The sequence below is a fragment of the Arachis ipaensis genome, chromosome B2 (assembly GCF_059453495.1).
Source record: "Arachis ipaensis isolate K30076 ecotype BB chromosome B2, ASM5945349v1, whole genome shotgun sequence".
Classification (NCBI taxonomy): Eukaryota; Viridiplantae; Streptophyta; class Magnoliopsida; order Fabales; family Fabaceae; genus Arachis; species Arachis ipaensis.
In genome coordinates this window covers 124,214,995-124,236,943 of record NC_142437.1, presented here as the reverse complement: position 1 = coordinate 124,236,943, position 21,949 = coordinate 124,214,995, and the positions used below count along the sequence as shown (strand labels likewise).

Genomic DNA, 21,949 nt, shown 5'->3' with positions numbered 1-21,949 from the left:
TTTTTTTACTTGTTAAGATTTTGTTTAATTGATTTTTTTAATTTATAGTTTAACGTAAAGAAATATTTCTTTTTTTTTAGCAAAACTAATATATTTACTGTTATCTGTTATCCTTTGACAAATTTATTTTTTCTTTAAAAAAAAAAAGTTAAAGAAAGATAGAAGCGGCTGGTGGAAGAAGAGATAATAGTAAGAAGGTAAAAGCGCGTTGTAAGAAAAAAAGAAAATAGGAAAATGGATAAAATTAAGTAATGTGTAACCCCCAAACAGCAAATAATATATAACTGCCACGTGAATCTTTTTCTTCTTCACATTCATTCATTTATTTTCATTTCTACATCACACTCTCTCTCTTTCTCTCAAACAGACTCATAATAATAGTAATAATAATTTCAGAGAATAATGGAGGTTGATACGCTCTCTGCTTTTGAACCATTCTCCTTCGGAGATTTTCGATTAACGTCCTCCTCCGATTACTCGCAACTCTCTCCCAATGTCGATCCTCACGCGCCTTCACGCGCTGCTCTCAGAGTCCAGAAGATTTACCGCAGCTACCGTACTCGCCGCCGCTTGGCCGATTCCGCCGTCGTCGCCGAAGAGCTCTGGTGCGCTGGCGCCTCCTCAACCTCAATCTATCAATTTTCAATTTTTTCATTCCTTCATGCAACTCATTCTCAAACCTTATAAAAAAGAAAAAAAAAAATCAAATTTTTTATTTTAATTATTATTATTTGTGTTTGAACTTTTTAAAGGTGGCAAGCGATAGATTTTGTGCGGCTAAATCATAGCACGATTTCGTTCTTCAATTTGCCTGAAAGCGCTGTTTCTCGCTGGAGCCGTGTTCGTCTCAACGCTTCCAAGGTTTTCATTCAACACTCTTCTCTCTCTGAAACTGAGTCTGAAAAATGAAGCCTTTGATTAAGTGTTTGTTTTGTTTCATTTTTTTGCCGTATTTAACATACTGTGTTTTGTTTCTGTTACGTGATTATGTTTTATGTATATGTATATATGTGTATAATACTACAGGAAAAATTTTCAAGTGTACAGTCGTACCGGTGTTTCACTGATTTTTAAACGTTGATCTTAATTATAAAAAATATATATAATATATATATAATTAAGATCAACGGTTAAAAATCACTGTAATACCGCTACGACAGTACATTTGAAAACTTTCCAATACTATAATGTAACACTAACATGATCAATAGTACTCAATAGTGATGAGATGTGTGTATATGAATACTTGGAGTTGTACGGTATATATACCATGCTATACGGATATTTATGATTGATTATTGATTATGGTTTTGGAAAAATGAATTGAAGGACCAAGTTTTGAGCTTGATTCTGAAGAAAAATATGGACCCTTTTTTCTTTGTTTTCTTTTGACAGGTGGGTAAAGGTTTGTCCTTAGACGCCCAAGCTCAAAAGTTGGCTTTTCAGCATTGGATTGAAGCTGTGAGTTATGCAATACTCTCCCAATTTATTTTATTTTATTTTATTGTTGTTATAGTAGGGTGTAGTGGTTGTAGTAGTTATTTATTTATTTATTTAATTGATAATTCTGTGTTACTTAAGTTTGTTTGACCAACATGCTCTTATTAGTATATTTCTTAATTCTAATTAATTAATTAACTAGTGTTAATTATTTGAACTGTAGATTGATCCACGCCATCGTTATGGACACAACTTGCATTACTATTATGAAGAATGGTGTAAAACGGATTCTGGTCAGCCATTCTTCTATTGGTGAGACTTATTTATTTAATTTACCTTTTTTTTTTTTGCCAATTTATTTTTATCTCTTCAAGGAAAGCCCTTTACTTTTTCTCTGAGATTTGGCTGAAACCATAGTGGGTTGGTTTGTGTGTGACTTTGACTTGGAATGTGTGAAGATGACATTTAAAAAAAAAAAATTTAATTGCTAATGCTGTTCATAATGGGTGATTAGTTGATTACTTTCTCAATATTGATGGTGCTTTTGCATTTGACTATTGCTGGGGTTGGTTCTGTATTACTCTTTCATGACTTTAGCCTATAAATGTTTACCTGAACTACACAAAATGATTTTGAAAAATCTAAGCTGGATCAGCTAACTATAAAGGTACATGTAATTGGAACATTTGGTTCTGTTTTCTATCTCTTGTTACAAAAGGTGTAGCTTGTTATAAATGCATTAAGGCATTACTATGCTAACATGAGAATGATGTATAATTAGTTTTATTGCTGAAATCTTTATCCTCATTCTGCAGGTTGGATTTAGGAAATGGGAAAAACCTTGATCTTGAGCAATGCTCTCGATCAAAGCTCCGAAAACAATGCATTAAGTATCTTGGACCTGTATGTTCATCATCTAATTAAACTCAATACTTTCTTTTTATATATCCCCTTTGATTCCTTTTATCCGTCATCGTGAATTTCATCCACCTTTAGATCGACATATTTGGATACAAATTATATCATGACATTGAGACAGATAAAAGGGAACAGAAGGGTATTCATTATTGTAGTTGACTTTGATGATGTTGATGTGTATTGCATTATTTCAAAAGTAGCGGCTTGTTCCTGATTTTCTGACCTGTTGATCCTTAAAATTTTCCTAAATCAGCAAGAGAGAGAGCACTACGAGTACATTGTCTGCGATGGGCAAATTATCCACAAACAAACTGGAGATTTTCTTCATACATATGAAGACACCGAAGTTGCCAAGTGGATATTTGTAATGAGTACGTCTAAGAAACTTTATGCAGGAAAGGTAATAAGTCAAGACCAATTAACAGTTCAAAGATTTCAAAGTTTTCAGAATTTCATTCCGCCCAGCATACTGACACATTGTAGTAACCCACAGAAAAAGAAAGGGTTGTTCCATCATTCTTCCTTTCTGGCTGGCGGAGCTACCGTAGCTGCCGGAAGATTGGAAGTTGAGAATGGGGTTCTAAAGGTATACTTGTTGTCTTGTTGATTTAATATGTTGCATGATTAAATCGGTTGTGCTAACCTCTTCTAAAAATATGGCCCTACCTTCATGAATAGCCTTAAAGAGATAGTAGGAAGCATTTTCTTTTTTCTTTTTATTTATCTTTTAATTACAATATTTGGTTAATGTACACCGAGTTACATTGGTACGCTTTTGCTTATTCCAATTTCTTTTGTGCATTGAAAAATGTCCATTTTTTGGAAGAATATATGTGGTTTATGTGCATTGAATCACATTGATATACTTATTATTATTATTATTATGTGCTTGAAAAATGTCTGATTCTCAATGGCTTTGACTTTTTCAGTCCATATCTGCATATAGTGGACACTACCGGCCAACAGATGACAGCCTCAATAGTTTCTTATCGTATCTCAAAGAAAATGGGGTCAATCTTGATGAAGTTGAGGTATTTCATTAGCATTGATACATTTCCTTTCATCTATACTCCAATCATTATGGTGGTCCTTTGTCAAAATCTGGTCTGTAGAAAACTTTAGGCCCAAAGATGCTTTTCTAGTCTTGATCTTCATCTGTTCTTTGTTCAACTTGAAACTTTTGGCCTTATATTTGCAAAATGATGTTTAATGTCACAGAAAATTGATTTTGCATTGTTCACTCCTAGAGTCAAACATTTTACATTCTGTTAGAGTCACTTTTGAGGAACTACTGAACATAAATCAATTTAACATCAAATCAGTTTTAACTAACCGATTCTACATAAGTAGAACCAAATACAGTTATTGATTGAGGCTTGTATTTTTTTATTGTTAATAGATCCGTAAGCCAAATGAAGATAGCGATATGTATGAGGACAAGCCTATCGAAAGCGAAGTAATAACCGAAGTTCCAACCAATGGCAACGTGTTTTCTTCTGAACCCGAAATTTCCAAGGAGGTGGAGACCACCCCATCCTCAGATAAGGAACAGGAAGATCCTCAACCTGAACCGGCACCGGCACCAACACCGACACCTAGCTACATGAGAACTCTCTCAGGTGGTCTTCAGAGTCCAAGAGCTGAGGTACCAAAGACTTCGATATTGCAAAGGATAAATTCCAAGAAGGCCTCAAAGTCCTACCAATTAGGTCATCAACTTTCAAGTAAATGGTCAACTGGTGCTGGTCCTAGAATTGGTTGTGTCAATGATTACCCTGTTGAGCTTAGGTTACAAGCATTGGAAATGCTTAACCTTTCTCCAAAATTTCCACCTTCACCTTCTTCTTACATGCTAGTGGGTGATCTTATGTCCCCTAATGCATCTCCAATACCCAATATAGCACCATGACTTTATACTGATGATACTTTTGTTAGTTGAGTTTGAGCCACTCAATTATCTTGTTAGGATAATAGTGGTTATTATAGTCTTGGTTTAGGATTTTCTCCTCTAAGCTTATATAGATGGTAGCTTCTAAGTAAATGTTTAAGAAAAAAAAGTTATGTTCCTATGTCATCTCAACCTGTGAGAACTTTAATGTTATCTTATAGTATGAAATCCAAGTTACAGAGAAATTGGTTAGTGTTTTTATCATTGTGAATGTTTATAGTGATAGATTTTATGTGTGGAAAAAAAAATGTTTATACACGTATCAACAAGAAACATGATTTGACTATTCATTATTTTAAAAGCCTTTAAAAACAAAAAGCAAATTGATAGTGGGTGACAATAAAAGAAAATAAAAAGTAGTGATAAAAAGTAGGATTGAAAAATAAAAGACATGCATGCTATGTAGGACCATAGAATGTCCTACCTAACATTTATAGTTATAATATGTACATGCATGTCAAAAATGGCAAAAAGCTATTATTAGTACCAATATGATTCCCAATTACATAATTTGACAAATAAAAAGAGTGACAAAGGAAAAGAGCAAAAAATCCCTTGGCTTGGTTGCATATAAACTTCAGTTTTTTTTTTTTTTTTGGAATATAAACTTTAGCTAGTGTCCCTAGTAAAGTATAAATAAATAAGTAGATAAATGGAGGTTTGATCATGATATGTTCATTGTTTGATCTATAGTGTAGATAAATTTTATTTCCTTTATTCCTTAGGGTGAGTGCACCTCTTACTTAATTCAACCTATTTATTTACAGGGTTCACATCTCTGCTATCTATAGAGTGGATCTCTCTGATTTTCATCCACTAATTTGCATTGTTGAAGAATGGAGACCATGCACATGAAGCTAAGTTTTTATGGCTTCAGAAGAAACTCTTTTGGATGTACATTCTCTAATCTCTATCACTTTATCTTTTAGTATTCCATTCTATAGTTAAAATGAGTCATGCTATATTTTTAGGTCTTTATCACTGATATTTAGATCTTATTACTAAGAATATGACTAATGTAGCTTGAAAAATTGTAGTCATTTTTACCAACTCAAAATTTGTTTATTTTCAAATTTCAAACTTTGGACTACAAAAAAAGAAATGAATTTCCCCATTACTTTACCAATCTAATTGTGGCTTGCATCATATTTAATATTGAATGGATTGATTGCCTACTCAAAAATGGCTTGAGACAAAAAGCTTGGTCCTACAACTTTATTTATAATATATAGTCATTGGTTGAAAAAAAGGGTTAGGATAAAGATTGCTAAATCAGTATATTGCACTAGTTAATGTCGGGCATCAAAATTGAGTGAAATGGACAATCCATGCAGCCAAATATCTTTTCATTCCAATGTACATAAAATGAGAATGAAAATCAAATACTCCTAAACTTAGAATTAAAAGAAAAAGTAAAAGATAATAAAAGAACTCCTAATCAAAATTAATTCCTAAGCTAACAAAAAATTAGTCCACTACATGGAATTCAGTATACATTTCCTTGTTTATAGATAAGTATAGGGCTTCTAACATTGTGTTTGGAATCATTCCATTCAAGTGATGCTGATAATACCTTTATCCCTTTTGGAAATTGAGGACCCTTTATGACAACCTTAAAGGACAACTCTTGTTTTATCTTACTAAATTGTAATGTACTTGGTTCAACCTTAACTGAAAGATCCTTAGGTGCTGTAATGTTAGCCTTATAAGTTGAGTTTCCAGTTCCAACATTAGTCACAGTCCTATAAAATGTTGCTGAGATGGTAGAATTGGAAGGAATCTGAATATGCATTGAAGGGTAATTGAGTCCATCATTTCCTGGTGGCGGTTTATTAATGGTGGAACAATCAAAGCCTTTGCTTCCAACAAGTATACCAATGCTTGTGCTATTGAAACCTTCCTTGCATAAGAATGCAATGTAAGAGTCCATATTAATGTCGTAGATTAAGCCTGGGTCCAATGCTCTTATAGGGTTGATCCTTCCTGAACCAGTTCCTAACTCAGCTGCAAAGTCTTTCATGGGAATAGCTGAATCATAGAGGTCAAAGTAGATTAGCAAAATCAGCATGAAAATTTAAGGTTTAATTATTCATGTTAGAATATATTACCTTTCTAACAATTCAGATGGTCATTTCAGTTTCATCAAATTTCCAATTAGGTCCTTATAGTTTAAAAGTCTGTAATTGAGTCTTTATATTAGATAAAAACTTTCAATTTGGTTCTTTCTAACAATTTTTTGTTGAAATATTCTTTTTTGTTAAACGGTAAGGACCTAATTAAAAAATACTAGTAAAATTATAAGGACTAATAGAGTAATTAAACCAAAATTTAATTACTCAATTCCTTAGTTCTAAACCCATATTTCATTTTTTGTCCAAATATAATCAGCATTTTGTGGTGATGAATTTTTTCCATTAAAAAGGTTCTCACCAGTGGTCATGAGAGCAGACTTGACTGCAGCCGGAGTCCATTCACGGTGGAACGATTTCACATAGGCGGCAGCGCCGGCGGCATGAGGACAAGCCATAGAAGTTCCTGACAGTATATTAAAGGATTGAAAACGGTTGTCCTCAGGTTCAGGGTAAGTTGTTATGGTTTCCAACTTTGAATAACCAGCTAGAATGTCAACTCCTGGAGCAGCCAAATCAGGCTGCAAAAATAAAAATCAAGTGCTTCATAAGAAGGAAAATTACCAAATGCAATTATAAGCTTAAGATATCTAAGAGATTGTAGATGAATCATGAATGATGATCACCTTGAGGATTTTGGAGGTGATTAATTCAGGTCCTCTAGATGAGAAAGAAGCAATATATGGAACTTGGCCTGTTTTGCTTGTGGTTTTGTATATAACAGCTTGAGGATTCCTGAGTTCATAAATATTTAGATTGGTAGACATATATTTATTTAGATAAGAAGATAGATAGAAAATAGGTTACCCTGTCTCTATCTTGTAGCAAAATTTGTCTAACTTTTTATCTAAGAACTGTGGTATAGGGAAATGATAATGTCACTTCCATTTTACTTTTTTGCATCATATATTTTGTATGAATTTTTTAGAAAAATGAATGGTATTATCAAAATAGGAGTGACAATATCCATTCTCTAATATATAGTGACAGAACATTTTTCTGTCTCGAAACACTTATCAAACATGGAGTGAAAGAGCTAAACAAACTCTAAATACCGAAAAAAACACATATACTTTGACAGTCATTTAATTATATCTGTTCTTTTGAATGACTCTTTACGTGGTTGATATAAAAAATAGTTATTTTTTCTGATATGGTATTATGCAATTAAATACACGAGTAAAACTGTTTTACTGATTCTGCATCAAAATTAAATTCTAATAATAATAATAATAATAATAAACTTACTTGGTGGAATTGATGTAGAGAGAAATGTTTTTTCCCAGAGTGTAGGCATCAACAGTGGAACTAGGAATAATTGTGACTGGGGAATAGTCTGCTTTAACAGCAGAAGCAGAAATAAGACCAGCTCCCTCTAATTGTTTTATGGTTAAGTCCTGATTTCCAGTGTCTCCAAGGCAGTACACAATCTTTCCCTTCACTTTGTCTTTGCTTAGAGTCCCATAATCACAAGCACTGCATCATACATTTTAATTATTTTCTCTTACTTCATTGAATTAGTGTTCTTTAATACAAATTTTATCTAAAGTTGTGCTGAATTTTTTTGGTAATCAATGATATCAACATACCTGGCATTGCCATAGCTATCCCCTGAAGCATTAATGGCAAGGTCTCCACTAATCAATGGATACATTTTTTTCTTAGGGGAGAAGGTGTTTATAGATACTCCCTGGCAACAATCAATCAATTAAACAGCAGAGTAGTGAGTTATTTGTAATATAAGTAAATTCAAAAAAGAAAAAAAAATTCAACTTTGGCATATTTAATTTTTGAGTTTAATTTTAGGTGAAAACTCAAGTGCAGTCGACTTCACGTGAAGTTGATACCTAAGAGCCGTTAGATGATTTGACTGATTTGACTAAATTTTCATCTAACGGCTCTCAAATATCAACTTCACGTGAAGTCGACTTCACCTGAGTTTTCACCTTAATTTTAATGTATTGGCTTAGTAAAATATTTTATACACATTATTTTTTTAGATGACTATTCATTCAATCAAAGTAAAAAGTAGTTATTTTTTATGTGTTATATGTACATGCATAGAATTAAATTTTAATTTTTTTTTAAAAATATTTTCAATTTCTTTTAGAAGGTAAAAGCAAAAAAGGTGAAAACTCATGTGTTCCTACTGGTTTTACGTGAAGTTGAGAATTAAAAATCATTTAACGATTCTCAAGAATCTACTTCACATAGAGACAAACTGCATGTAAGTTTCTACTTTAAAAATACGACAACTACTAACTAAACAGATTGCTATAGATTTTTCTAAACAATAAAATTATGCAAAGAATTCGAACTCTACAATGAAAAACGACAGTTTAATGCACAAATATCTCGTACTAACGCAGAATTCGAAAAAAAAGTAGTATAGTATAGGCAATATAACCACTTACCGTAACTTTTTTGCCATTACCAAGGGATATTGGTGTTATAAACTGTCTACCACTAGAAGAAGCAGCGACAGTTAAAATCCATGGAGCAACATTCTGAACGGTTTCAGCATAAGGACCTTCATTCCCAGCTGAACATGTTGTTAAGATCCCTCTTTTCATTGCATGAAATGATCCAATGGCCACTGGATCCCTGAAGAACTCCCTTGGATTCCCTCCAAGAGACACAGATATGAAGTTCACACCATCAGCAATTGCATCATCAAACCCTGCCAACAAGTCCATGTCACTGCATCCGCTGTTCCAACACACTTTGTACACCGCTATGCGCGCGTTCGGGGACCCGCCGCGGGATGTCCCGCGGCCGATGCCATAAAGACTGGCTTTCCGAACGAGCGCACCCGCGGCTATGGACGCCGTGTGTGTGCCGTGGCCTTCTTCGTCCATAGGGCTAAGATTTGTGTCCATAAAATTGTTTTGTTCTAAGTGGAAGAATTTTGCTCCTATCACCTTGCTGTGTTTTGTAATTAACATAGAAATGGAATGGAACCAAGTTTGCATTAGGTTTCATGCAAAATATGCCATAATAATTTTGAATAATGTTACTTGCATTCTAAGAAACATAAATTAAAATAGAGTAAAGTATTGTTTTTGTCCCAACGTTTGGGGTAAGTCTTATTTGTGTCTCTAACGTTTAAATCGTCCTATTTGTATCCTTAACGTTTATAAAAGTGGTTCAATGTTATCTTACTATCAACTATACTAACAAATCAGATTATATTTTTCAATTATTCTCACTTGGATGTATTCATTCTCAATTAGGTCTCACTTGGATGTGTTCGATTTTAATATTATACCTACTATTTGTGTTTAAATTCAATTATGTCCCTAGAAAAGTGAATTATGTAAATGTTGTAGGAATTAGTTTCAACATTTGATGAGCTATTTTTCGGAGTAGATCATCGATTCTATCCCAGACATTTGTATTCTAACTTCAGGAAGAGGTTTTTAAAACTCAAACTAAAGCGTTCATGATGTGTAATTGACGGCAGAATAACATTGAATCACTTTTATAAACGTTAGGAATACAAATAGGACGATTTAAACGTTAGGGACACAAATAGAATTTACCCCAAATGTTGGGGACAAAAATTATACTTTACTCATTAAAATAAAATAAGAGCATCGTTTTTTTTATATTGATATGTGTTTTTTTAATATTCTTTTTCATGAAAAAGATAAAAATGGTAAAAATAATCAAATTTAATTTTATGCATTTATTCACAAAATCATGAAAACAAAATATGTATACCAAATATATATTAATCATAGTATTATTTATGTGTCTTTGTGAACAGTTATGTGTTTCGAAAAAAATAGTGTGTGCAATACTTTTTATATATAGTATATTTTTTTTTATATATTTATATACTAAAATGTAATAACTATATGATCAAAATATGTCCATAGAATAAAAAGTATAGCACCCTTAATTTAATAAATAGCATTTAAATAAAATGTTAGAATTTGTGTGTTGCATATATAATTTCTAATTATCATAGCATTTGTCATGTAGCATAATAGTAATACATCAAAGAAAATTCTATATAGGCTGTAGGACTATTTCTCCTTTTATATGTTATATATCTATCATAATATATGAACCAAAAACTTAACAATAATTAAAAAAACATATTATTTTTGTGATGATAGGAGATTAAAAAATTGATTATATATTTAAATAGAGACTTAGAGATTTATATCTCTACTCTAACGAATCTAATTAAAGTAGAGACTTCGTTATTCTTACTTAGATAAATAAATTCTCAAAAGTATAATGGAAAAATCTATATATCTTATTTTTATAAAAAATTTTAGACTTCAACGTAATAAAAATTTTTTAAAAACGAAAACATTCGATATAAAATTCTTTAAGGATGTATTTGGAATTTTGGATCTATACTCAAAATCAAAAAACGGAGAGAAGAATACTTGTTGCAGTGTGTGAAATTAGCTGATGTGACACATTTACCCTTCCATGAGCTTGGGACAGGCCCAAACCCTTTATCATTGAAACATGGGCAATCAAGTGCAATTCCTGGTTACAAGTTAAAAAAAATCTATATAAACATTAAATAGATGATGAAGCACTTATATATTGTACATTTGTAATTTTAATTACTCTTAGAAGGCTATGGTTGGTTGAGAAATTAATCAAATTATCATTTTTATAAGAAATTTTTCAGTTTATTTTCACTTCCAATCCAAATGTTACTAAGTATATATATTTGGCTTAGATTAAAAATGGAATGAAATATTTTATGAATAATTCTAATATAAAAAATTTATTCATAAAAATTTTATTTTATTTTATTCTATTTTTATCTCAGAATGGACCAAACATACCCTCAGATAAAAATATTTTTCATCTTTACCTGTGTCTAGCATACCAACAATGATATTTTTCTCTACTTTGCGGTTTCTTTTTACTTTTATAGGCATTCCCAAAAAATCCCATGACCTTGTTGTGTGTAATTTATTCACTTTACTTGGAAACACAGATACTACATTCTCCTCCCCTGCATAAAAAAAAAAAAAATCATTTCAAAAGAATATATATAAGCATAGCTCAATTTAAAAAAATAAATAAAAGAATATTATAAATCAACATTAAATTAGTCAAATGATAGATATTATTTATATATATATATATATATATATATATATATATATATATATATATATATATATATATATATATATATATATAAATTTCATATTTACTCTAGAAAATTATAATTCAAATACGAGTAACAAAAAAAAGGTTTCATTACTCGGCTGGTCCTTATAGTTTCGCAAAATTTTCAATTAGGTCCCTATACTTTTTTTTTTCTTTTAATTGAGTCCTTGCAGCAATATTTTTTTTAATTGGGTCCCTACACTTTTTTTTCCTTTTATTTAGGTTCCTATACCAATTCTTTTTTTTTTTAGTTGGGTCCCTATCAAATTAAGCCAATTACTATTAGGAGGGACTTAATTGAAAAAAAAAATTTGGTGGATGGACCAAATTAAAAAGAAAAAAAGTATAAGGACCTAATTGAAAATTTCACGAAATTATAAGGACCAACATAGTAATTAAACCGAAAAAAATTAGAAACAATTGTAATATTAGTAATACCTTGTAGTTTTGCTGCTTCATGTGGCAAAAGTCTTGCAACAAATCCATTGAAACTCTTTCCATAACTATGTATTTTGGATTCTCTAGCTAATTTCTTGCTACAGAAAAGAAAAAAGAAAAAAGTCACTAATAATCATTAAGGAATGATTGGTTAAAATAAATCAAATTAAACAAGTTCAACTGTATAAAATTATATAAAATAAATGTAATTTTAAAACTTAAAGAAACTGAGATTATTACTCTCCAATGGCAGCCTCCAATATGTTGTGGTGATGATCTTCTGGTAAATATGTTGTAGTCTTTGGTAGCTCTCCCATGTATACTATGTATGGCTGTTTTTTTTTTTCAAAAATTTCATATTAACTAATAATTATTTTCATTAATCACCATTATTATATATAATTACATAAGCACAACCAGAATAAGAAGTAATAAGAACATTAAGAAAATAAAAAGAGTGGATAAATTCTCTCAATTAAAAATTTCACTTGATTATGTTAGTGTGAATTTCCATCATAATATCCAGTGAAAATTTAGGTTACATTTAGTTTGCCTTTTTATTTTTAGTGTTTTTCTATTTTTAAAATTTTGTAAAAGAAAAAAATATGAGATTAAAATAGAGAAATAAGATTTCATTATTTTTAATGTTTTCATTTTTTCTTTTATAAATGTTAAAAATAAAAAAAATACTAAATATGATTTTGAAATGTAATTAGTATATATGATTTAATAAAAAATTGTGATAAATTATAAATTCTTGAACTTTTCTCCCGGATTTAGGGTGGAGTTTGTAAGAACGATTAAAAAAATGATATGTTTTTTTTTTTTTTTTACTAATTAAGACCAAATATATATTCAAGACAAGCACAAATCCTAAACAAGGTGTACCTTTCTTTCATGTGGATTTGATGCTTGTATCAATGAGACAAAACAATAGAGACAAATTAGTAGTGGCAAAATTTGTAGCATCTTCATTGAATTTTTCATTCTCTAATGATCTTGTAGGAGAAGCTAAAGGGCAAAAAAAAAAATTAAGGAGTTAAGTGCCTATTAACTTTGATGTATATATATAGAGAAGAGTAGGTTAAGAAGGGATGTGAAAACTGAAAAGCATGCCATTTTGACTTGAATTTTGGTGGCTGAAAGAGGGTTTAAGATTCAGTTTTTAGTGGCTTGAGTTTTGGATCTTAAAGTCAGACTAATGACTAGAAAGCAATATTCAGTGAACAATTAATTATTATCAATTAGTCAATGCAAAACCATCATAAATTTAAATACTGTAAAAATGGCTAATTCTTGATATATATTTATTATATATAATTATTATTCAATAAAGAGAAAAAATATTCAATAATAGTATATAGTATTTTTTTTTTTGTTTTAATAGCTTTTTGGATGGCTGAGCAAATTGAAAAATATTCAATAATTGAATTTTTAATTTCTCCGTCACTTTGACATATGTTTATTTGTTTGTTATTGTAGACTAAGATAGAGGTCAAAGTGGGAAATTAAAATATGCTACTTCCAAAATCTACCACTTCAATTGGTCCACCATTTAAAAAAAGCATGAAAATTTGATGGGGCTAAGTGGATATGAAATTGTAGGCCAAGGTTAGGACTCTATGTTTTAGAGAAGCTAGAGTGTGGTTTTGGGGTGGTTGTATAATTTGGGATTTTTTGGGGCTTCTTTGTAATTTTGTTTATTTTTGGGGTCCATGTGTAATAGTTAGAAGTATAGGTTTAAGTTCAGGTTAATTTGTTACTTGTTTATAGGGCTGGAAGTCAGTCAAGTCAACGCATAAACTAGCTCGAACTCGACTCGTTAATAACTCAATAAGCTAAATTCATGAGCTAGTGAGTCGAGCTTGAACTTAGATAAGCTTAGCTCAATAGCTTGTGAGTTGACTCGATTATATATATATATATATTAAAATTTTATAGTCATTTTTAATATAATTTTGATGTAGGACATAAATAAAAAATTTATAATTGATAGATAGTCAATATATAAAATTGATCTTTTTAAATATTTTTAATATATATAAATTATAATTTATTGATATAGAATTATAAATTGTCTATGTTATTTGAGTCCGTTCGTGAGTTTAAGCCAACTCGTGAATTTTCGGTGAGCAAAACTTGAGCTTAAGAAATAGACCCGATTGTTAATAAGTCAAGCCGTGACACAAGCGCAATTTTCGTGAGTCGAGCTTGGATTTGATCTAACTCGACTTACTTCCAACCCTACTTATTTGTATCATAAAAAGCTACTTTAAGTGTGTCAGTGTATACTTGATCTTTTCTTTCAATTAATGAAATTGATAAAAAAAAACTAAAATAAAAAAATAAATTTAAAAATTGAGTTGCATTTTAGCGTTGTTTTTTGTTTTGTTTTTGTTTTTTGTTTTTTTTGTCTTTTAACCCCTTAACTTAGTTTCTTTAAAAAAAAAAGAACTATATTATATTATTAAAATAATTCAACAAAAGTAAATTCAATTTAATATTGTAATTATTCCTTATTCAAGGACTTTTTTAACGTCCATCTCAATCTTTTTATAATAATGTCACTCCAATTTGATAAAATCAATCTTATTATATGTATGTCTATATTTTGTATTGAGAATGACATCTCCTAACCTAAGAGTGATATTATTAATTACAAAGGAACACTATCTGCTCCTTTTTTTTTTTACAATTGGTTTTTTTTCCTTTTCCGGAACTACCTTATTTTGATATTTACATTGAGTATTGAAATTGAAATTGGCAAGAAATTAAACTAACAATCCTTTTACAGTTTACTTCTTGGAGTATATATATTTAGTTGGAGGGTAAAAATGGGAATATTTATTTTAGAAATGTAAACAACACTTTTTTTTAACTTTCCATACATTTGATTTAATACTAACCAACTTTTTACTTTTTTTTTTTTTTTTGTGTAAAACTAATTTTGGTCATGCATTTCGATATGCACCATAGTCCATAGTGCCACATTTCTTTACACTTCTAATTCAATAAATTAATTAATTAATTAATTAAGATATATATAGTAGTATACACTACTATTTTAGTAGCATCATTATTATTGAATTATATGTACTTACACTTTATAAAATCTTACACTACCAACTATGAAAGTACATACAATGCCTTGAATATTAAACAATACAAATCCAAACAATAAAGTTGCCACTTTTGCACCCCAAAATGAAGTAAAAAAGAATCCACCGACACCATCAATAATAATAATAATATGTTGTGGTGCAATGGATTCCCGTACTCCATTATAATTATAGTTACATCTCCTCTTCAATTACCACCACCATCATCATCATATATCATAATCAAATCTTCTATAATTTGCTAAAAAAAAAAAATCCTCTATATTCTTCAAACCATACCCTAAATGGAGCAGCTAGGTATATATATGTTCATGTGCTTCATAATTCACTTTTGTATTTGTGTACTTATATAGTATATGATGTGTGAAATATCTAATAGACTCACATATCATTTATTACACATGAAATAAATTTATTTTTTTACTGAAAAATTATTGTATGCTTGTGAAAAATATTGAGTAAATGTCCGATTATTTATTCAAAAGACAAAACACTAGTTCATCTATAACTTAAAATTTTTTAATCGATTTTCAATCATGTAGGTAATTAGTCTAAACGATCTTTGTTATTGGACTAAATAGTCCTTGACACATCAGCAAATCATCATTTACAAAGATAGTTTAAACTAATTACTTGAATAGTTGAAAACCGATTAAAAATTTTTGAATTATAAAAAAACATTTTGTCGTTCAAATTAGACTGTACCAACATTTCAAATAAAGTATAGAAATAATTGAAAGTAATTTTTCATATTACCATTGAATTGTGTGCAATAATCTTTACTCTAAACTATAGGAAAATTTTTAAGTATGCTGTTGTACCGGTGTTTCAGTAATTTTTAATCGTTGATCTTAATTATATATATTATATATATTTTTTATAATTAAGATTAACGGTTAAAAATCACTGATACACCGGTACAACGGTACACTTGAAAATTTTCCTAAACTATATACCATAAAAAATGAGTGACTAAGAAGATTGGTTTTTTCTTTGATTGACAATTACCGGAAGGCCACATCTAAAAGTGGCAGTGAGGCCAGGAGAGAACATTGGGGTAGCATGATGAAGAACAGGTGGAACCAATTGGAAATGAAACCTTCTAATCAAAGGGAGTGTCACACACTTAATCTCCATTAGGGCCATTTCTTTTCCCATACAAACCCTTAATCCAGCTTGGAAAACCGGGTACTTGAATTGATTCTCATGGTGGAAAACACCACCCTTTAACCACCTTTGAGGCCTAAACTCCATGCAATCTTGGCCCCATAACTCTTCCAATCTTCCCATTGCATAGGGATGGTAGGTAACCCTAGTTCCACTCTTGACTTTTGTCCCATCAGGTAACACATCATCTTCTACACAAAATTTGGAATCAAATTGAACTGGTGGATACAATCTCATACTCTCATACACTGCTGCTTGCAAATAGTGCAATTTCCGAAGCTGTTCAAAGCTTCTAAGCTCCTTGTTTGCTCCAATTACCTTATTAATTATTGTATATGTAATTCTTAATTAGTTACCCACACATATAAATTAGGGTTTAATTTTGATACACTCACAGTCACAGTGTAAAGCGTTTTACACAATCTTGCGATCACATCTGTTCTTTTGGATGATCATTTACGCGATCAATGTAAAAAATAGTTGTTTTTACTGATGTGACGTTACGTAATTGAATGCACATGCAAAACTACTGTGATACAGTGAATCAAAATTAAATTTTATAAATTAATTATTATTATTTAATTGGACATATTCATAGTTGAAAGTTGTTTAAAATATTAAAAAATATTTTTCTATGAATTAATGTCCTAAGTATATTTATTAAGAAATTGACAAAAATAAAACCTACAAGCTTAATACATGAACTTAAAAATTTTCCTTTTTAATGAAACCTCCATTTTCTAATTATATTATTCCTTATTCATCCAAATAATTGTCCGTACCTTTTTGGCTAGGGTATATGTTTGGTTTGGAACTGAAAATTAAGTGAAAATTCTATAATTTTTTTAATTCTAAACCAAATATATATGGCCTTAATATAATGATCATATATAAACCCTAACAATAATTAATTTGATGAATATATGTATATCCTTAATTAAATCAAAATAAAATAAAATAAAGAAGTTGTGTTGGAAGGTGTACCTTATCTGCTTCAAGGAGAATCTCTAACTCCACTTGAGGGTGTTTTGCAAGCAACCAAAAGAAGCTTGTGAGGGCAGAAGCCACGGTGTCACGACCAGCCAATAAGAAACTTATTACAATGTCTCTCAAACATGTCTCATCTTCAACATTGCTCATGAATCTTGACAACAAATCCTTGTGTTCGGAAAACCCCATTTTCCTTCTTTGATTTATGACCTCTTTTGCCAACATGTTTATCACTCCAAGAGATTCTCTTAGCTCCCTCTCACTTCCTATGTTGAAGAGTCTCTTCACCTTCCATATGAAAGGCGACACGGCCATCGCCCTCTCGGCCGACAGCCTAGACGCCTTGTCAAAGGACAAGGCGAAATTAGACATAGGTAAAGACTGTTCTAAACATTTAGGGTCTAACCCGAATGAGAATCTACATATGCTGTCGAAAGAGAATCTTCTAAATACATCTTGCAAATCGACTTGGTATTTTCTTGACGATGATAAAAGAGGGACAAGTCTTTGTTGGATTTCGTAGTTGACAATCTCAAAGGCAAAGGATTTTATGGAAACTTTGTTGAGCTCCATGCTTGCCATCTTCTTTTGGAACCTCCATAATTCACCATCAACATTGAAGATTCCTTTACCTAAGAAATCACCCAAGATCATTGAGAAGGCTTTCCCTTTAGGGTAATTCTCAAACCTTGTCTTGAGCATGTACTCAACGTTGTCCGAATTCGCGGTTATGGTGTTCCTAAGAACATGTATGTGGATGGTTCTTGTTGGTGAGTTCTTGAGAAGATGAGAGTGCCAATCACAAAGATTTTCAAAATCTTTGGACCAGCTTGAAGTGAGATAGGCTTGGCAAGTTTCACAATTGCAAAAGATGTTATTCTTGTTTTTTTTCTTGGTAACTATTTTGAAAAGGGATCCAAAGGAAATAATTATTATGATTGTGATGATCATGATCATGATCATGATGACCATGAGTGGAAGAATAAGAGAAGAACCATTATTGAAGAGTAGATGCAACAATGAAGAGGTAGGTATTACATGTTCAAGTTCCATCTATGGAAACTAATTAAATTGATAAACAATAAAAAATATAATTGATAGAGAGAAGAGAGGATAGTGATGAAGTTATGATAAGAAAAGAGGTATGCAATCAAAGAGAGACATGTATATATATATATATATATATTTATAAACCATTGATGATAATTCAATCATGTTTCTTTCTAGATTTTTAAATAATTATAAATAAATTTTATTTACATTTTTTAATATGTACGTAATAATTAAGTCATCCTCTAATATGAACATGTATATTAATATTTGTTTACTAAGTTAAAGAACTAAAACATTTTTTAGATTAGGACATGGTTGGATGTATTTTCAGTTTCAAGCTTTTACTAATTTTCAAAAAAAAAAAAAAGGTTTGAAGTCTTTACATATATATAGGTCTTAATTACTTGCTTTTAGATTTTAAAATTCTTCAGCATTAATTAAAAAGAATTTAATTATTCTGTTGGTCCTTATAGTTTCACTAAATATATAATTAGGTTACGATTTTATACTTTTTTTTCTTTTCAATTAAGTCCTCACATTGTTTTTTATTTTGTAATTAGATCTTTTCATGTAAAAAATATTACAATTAATAAAATATTTAATTTCTCTAAAAAAAATATGTAGTTAAAGATCTAGTTAATTAGGTTTTTAATTATAGATACCTTTAATTTATGAAAAAATATTCAGTAAACTCTAATATTTTCTATACTAAAAAGGATCTAATTACAAAACTGAAAGCAGTATAAAAACTCAATTAAAAAGAAAAACAATACAAAAATCTAATTAAAAATTTGATAAAATTATAAAGAACAACAGAATAATTAAACCTTATTTTTATACATACTATGATGCATTTAAAAACAACTTTTTTAGAAGGAAAAAAAAAAAAAAAAACTAACCTAACATACATTATGTTATAGTTTAGGGTTTTCATCCTAAAAAATAACGGTAAAGCTAAGTGATGAAGGTTCTGGTCTCTAAATCATTATAATGCATTCTATTCACACACTTCATAAAAACTAAATACAAGTTTAGCTTCAAGTGAATAATTTAAAAACTTTATATCAAAAGAATAATAGGAAAAACTCTGATGAATTATTACATGTGTATGGTGTCGTATCAAACCTTATACATAAGGTGTGTGTGTGTAAAGTAATTATGGCCCCAAAGAAGAAAACAAAGTCTGTTGAAGCCTTGTTACATCATCCATGATGTGTAATTTTGCACTATATAATATATATATATATATAAAGCAAGATTATTATTTAGCACACGTGCTATATTTAGAGGTCATAAACTAACAATACTTCTTGGAATTATATTTTACCAAATTTGTGATTGGTTCATATAAAAGATATTTTTTTTTTATTATTCAGTTTTAATTTCTTGACCCTTTTGGAGTTTGATTTGATCCAATACCATACACACACGCATACATTATGAAAAATTATATATATGTTCATGGCATCAGTTAAATGTGTCACAATATAGTGTTAGTATTAATTCAATTATCACGTGCTTTGGATTTGCTTGCTTTTTTCGTTTTTTAACCAACTGAGAGATGAGTGTAAATTAGAAGAGAATCTATCTTGAGAACACCAACCTGTTTTTGAGATAGAATTTTAGGGTTTTTTTTTCTGAGATAATAATGTTGGACTTTTAGGTAGATCACTTATTCATTATATTCTTCACCTTGATATTGTGGTACCAATCAAGTAGGCTACCACTTGAAACTTGAAAGTAGTGTGATCATGGATTTATTTTTTATTTATTGTTAATATTACAACGTATATTTTATTTTTCACTATTTATCAATTTGTATATATATATGAATAAATAAATAAATAAATAATTACTTTAGATATACAAATAATATGCTATTGATTTAAATTAAAAAAAATTAATATAGTATCAGAATTTTTATAACTAAGATTTAAAATTTAATTTTTACTGACTCTAAAAGAAAAAAAAATAGTATAAGACAAATTAAAAAAAAAATATACAAAATTCACACAAGCCTAAAAAGAAACTTATACGTGAGGAGGCATATTACCGATATAACTGTACATATGTTCCTTTCTATTGCTTTAAGTTTTTAAAAGACGTTATTTCGTAATAAAAAAAAGGAAAAGTCTAGGGTTAGTAACTTTATTAAATTCTGGTTAGCATGTATCCAGCAAAAGAAAAGTGAGTAATTCCTAATCATTGGATGAAATCTCACACCATTAAAATCATCATTGATGGCTATAAATAACAGAAGTTGCTGACCCCTAGCACTCCTTTAAAAAAAATGTAAAATTTATTATTGTTGATGTTGCAAGTGTGAGGAGTGTGTGAAATTAGTCCCACATAAAAAAAAATACAAGAAAAAATGAGGAATTTATAATATGAGAAACCCATTAATTTACTACTTTAAGATTTTGAGTTGGATGTAGTGTTTTCTTATCTTATGTTATCTCATTTGATCCTTACTCGGTGGTCGAGAGCTTTTCATAGTGGCCCAACAATTATTACCACATATAATGATATAATTAGTAATACGGAAATGTTTGGTAACAAAAAAAAAAATCAGCCAAAAACAGTCATAATTTATCTTATTTAACATTTATTAATTGTTGCGACAATTAATGAATGCTAAATAAAATAAGTTTTGGCTGTTTTTTTGTCTCCCTAACATTATAACGACCATCACATTTTCAACCACTGTGAATTTTTGTCCCTCTCCTCAAAATAATTCAGAGAATTTCACTCTAATCATAGTAATTCTGAAAATGCATGTCATTAATGTATTCCCAAATACATGCACTACTTTTTTCCTTAAAAAAAAAAAAACTTGCCATATAATCCCAACCCAAACAAATTTGTAGGGAAAAGGTACAAAAAACTTTTTCTTTCTTTTGTGGGGAAATATATAGAAGACAACATTAAATTTGTGTGTTGATATCACATCAAATCAATTGGAGTGCTTATTAGATCGTACCCTACTAAAATGGTGATATTTGGGGTCACCTTTCTAAACCATAATGCGTCCATTGCGCTTCACCTAACATAAAAGCCAAGATATCTATGTGCCTTGTCTTTTATATATATGCCGAGTGAAATCATTAATCATTAATCATGTTTGTGTAATGAGTATTTATTATATATAATTGAATTACTAATTACACATGGAGAACATATAGAGATGATTAATATACAATAATCATGCTTGTGTAACATCAAGCTAGCTAGAATTAATATTATTGATAAGATGAAACGGTGAGATATGACAATATATAGTTAATTAATTATCACTCTTACAAAAAATATTTTTAACCGTCATTTATTTTATTTTTAGCGACAATAAAAATAGTCGTATATATTTATTGACAATTAAATATTAATTATATTATATTTTGTTACTAAAAATTTTTAATGACAATTATACAATAATCAGTAAAAATATTTTTAATATTTCCAAAAATATATATATTGTCATTATAACATATAGTATATATTGACAACAAATATGTAATTACTGTAGAATTAAATAATATAAAGATGATTAATGTTATATTAGACTATTGTGTGAGAAGTCATATTAGATATTTTATAAA

The 21,949-nt window shown here is 29.7% G+C and overlaps 3 protein-coding genes and 1 long non-coding RNA gene across 4 annotated transcripts; 2 read left to right on the top strand and 2 right to left on the bottom strand.

Moving 5' to 3' along the window:
• Positions 1-306: 306 nt before the first annotated feature.
• LOC107626403 (IQ calmodulin-binding motif family protein) lies at positions 307-4,491 on the top strand. The gene is made up of 9 exons (XM_016329276.3): positions 307-605; positions 753-861; positions 1,396-1,461; positions 1,664-1,752; positions 2,256-2,343; positions 2,612-2,758; positions 2,852-2,944; positions 3,288-3,389; positions 3,758-4,491. The coding sequence occupies exons 1-9, from the start codon at positions 403-405 to the stop codon at positions 4,265-4,267; spliced, it is 1,407 nt and encodes a 468-aa protein (XP_016184762.1). The 5' UTR covers positions 307-402; the 3' UTR covers positions 4,268-4,491.
• A 580-nt stretch (positions 4,492-5,071) lies between these two features.
• Positions 5,072-7,990, top strand: LOC110269121 (uncharacterized). The gene is made up of 3 exons (XR_002358221.2): positions 5,072-5,200; positions 6,729-6,887; positions 7,702-7,990. It is a non-coding gene; the product is annotated as an uncharacterized LOC110269121 (long non-coding RNA).
• Positions 5,600-13,011, bottom strand: LOC107628055 (subtilisin-like protease SBT4.15). Its single transcript, XM_021116711.2, has 11 exons — positions 12,913-13,011; positions 12,265-12,356; positions 12,025-12,122; positions 11,282-11,425; positions 10,839-10,944; positions 8,850-9,360; positions 8,025-8,125; positions 7,684-7,911; positions 7,062-7,170; positions 6,737-6,956; positions 5,600-6,334 (listed from the first exon to the last, which is right to left on the bottom strand). Exons 1-11 carry the CDS (start codon positions 13,009-13,011, stop codon positions 5,793-5,795), a joined length of 2,250 nt encoding a protein of 749 aa, XP_020972370.2. The 3' UTR covers positions 5,600-5,792.
• A 2,119-nt stretch (positions 13,012-15,130) lies between these two features.
• LOC107628619 (cytochrome P450 94C1) lies at positions 15,131-18,424 on the bottom strand. The gene is made up of 2 exons (XM_016331247.3): positions 17,295-18,424; positions 15,131-16,628 (listed from the first exon to the last, which is right to left on the bottom strand). Exons 1-2 carry the CDS (start codon positions 18,351-18,353, stop codon positions 16,116-16,118), a joined length of 1,572 nt encoding a protein of 523 aa, XP_016186733.2. The 5' UTR covers positions 18,354-18,424; the 3' UTR covers positions 15,131-16,115.
• Between the last annotated feature and the right edge of the window lie 3,525 nt (positions 18,425-21,949).

Excerpts from the sequence above, each read along its gene's own strand:
- LOC107626403 (XM_016329276.3), top strand. The coding sequence starts at position 403 with ATGGAGGTTGATACGCTCTCTGCTTTTGAACCATTCTCCTTCGGAGAT. Across the intron at positions 862-1,395 it reads TTCGTCTCAACGCTTCCAAG|GTGGGTAAAGGTTTGTCCTT; the intron begins GTTTTCATTCAA and ends TTCTTTTGACAG. Across the intron at positions 2,945-3,287 it reads TTGAGAATGGGGTTCTAAAG|TCCATATCTGCATATAGTGG; the intron begins GTATACTTGTTG and ends TGACTTTTTCAG.
- LOC107628055 (XM_021116711.2), bottom strand. The coding sequence starts at position 13,011 with ATGAAAAATTCAATGAAGATGCTACAAATTTTGCCACTACTAATTTGT. Across the intron at positions 8,126-8,849 it reads GTAATGGCAAAAAAGTTACG|GGAGTATCTATAAACACCTT; the intron begins GTAAGTGGTTAT and ends GATTGTTGCCAG. Across the intron at positions 6,957-7,061 it reads TCACCTCCAAAATCCTCAAG|CCTGATTTGGCTGCTCCAGG; the intron begins GTGATCATCATT and ends TTATTTTTGCAG.
- LOC107628619 (XM_016331247.3), bottom strand. The coding sequence starts at position 18,353 with ATGGAACTTGAACATGTAATACCTACCTCTTCATTGTTGCATCTACTC. Across the intron at positions 16,629-17,294 it reads TTCTCCTTGAAGCAGATAAG|GTAATTGGAGCAAACAAGGA; the intron begins GTACACCTTCCA and ends ATAATTAATAAG.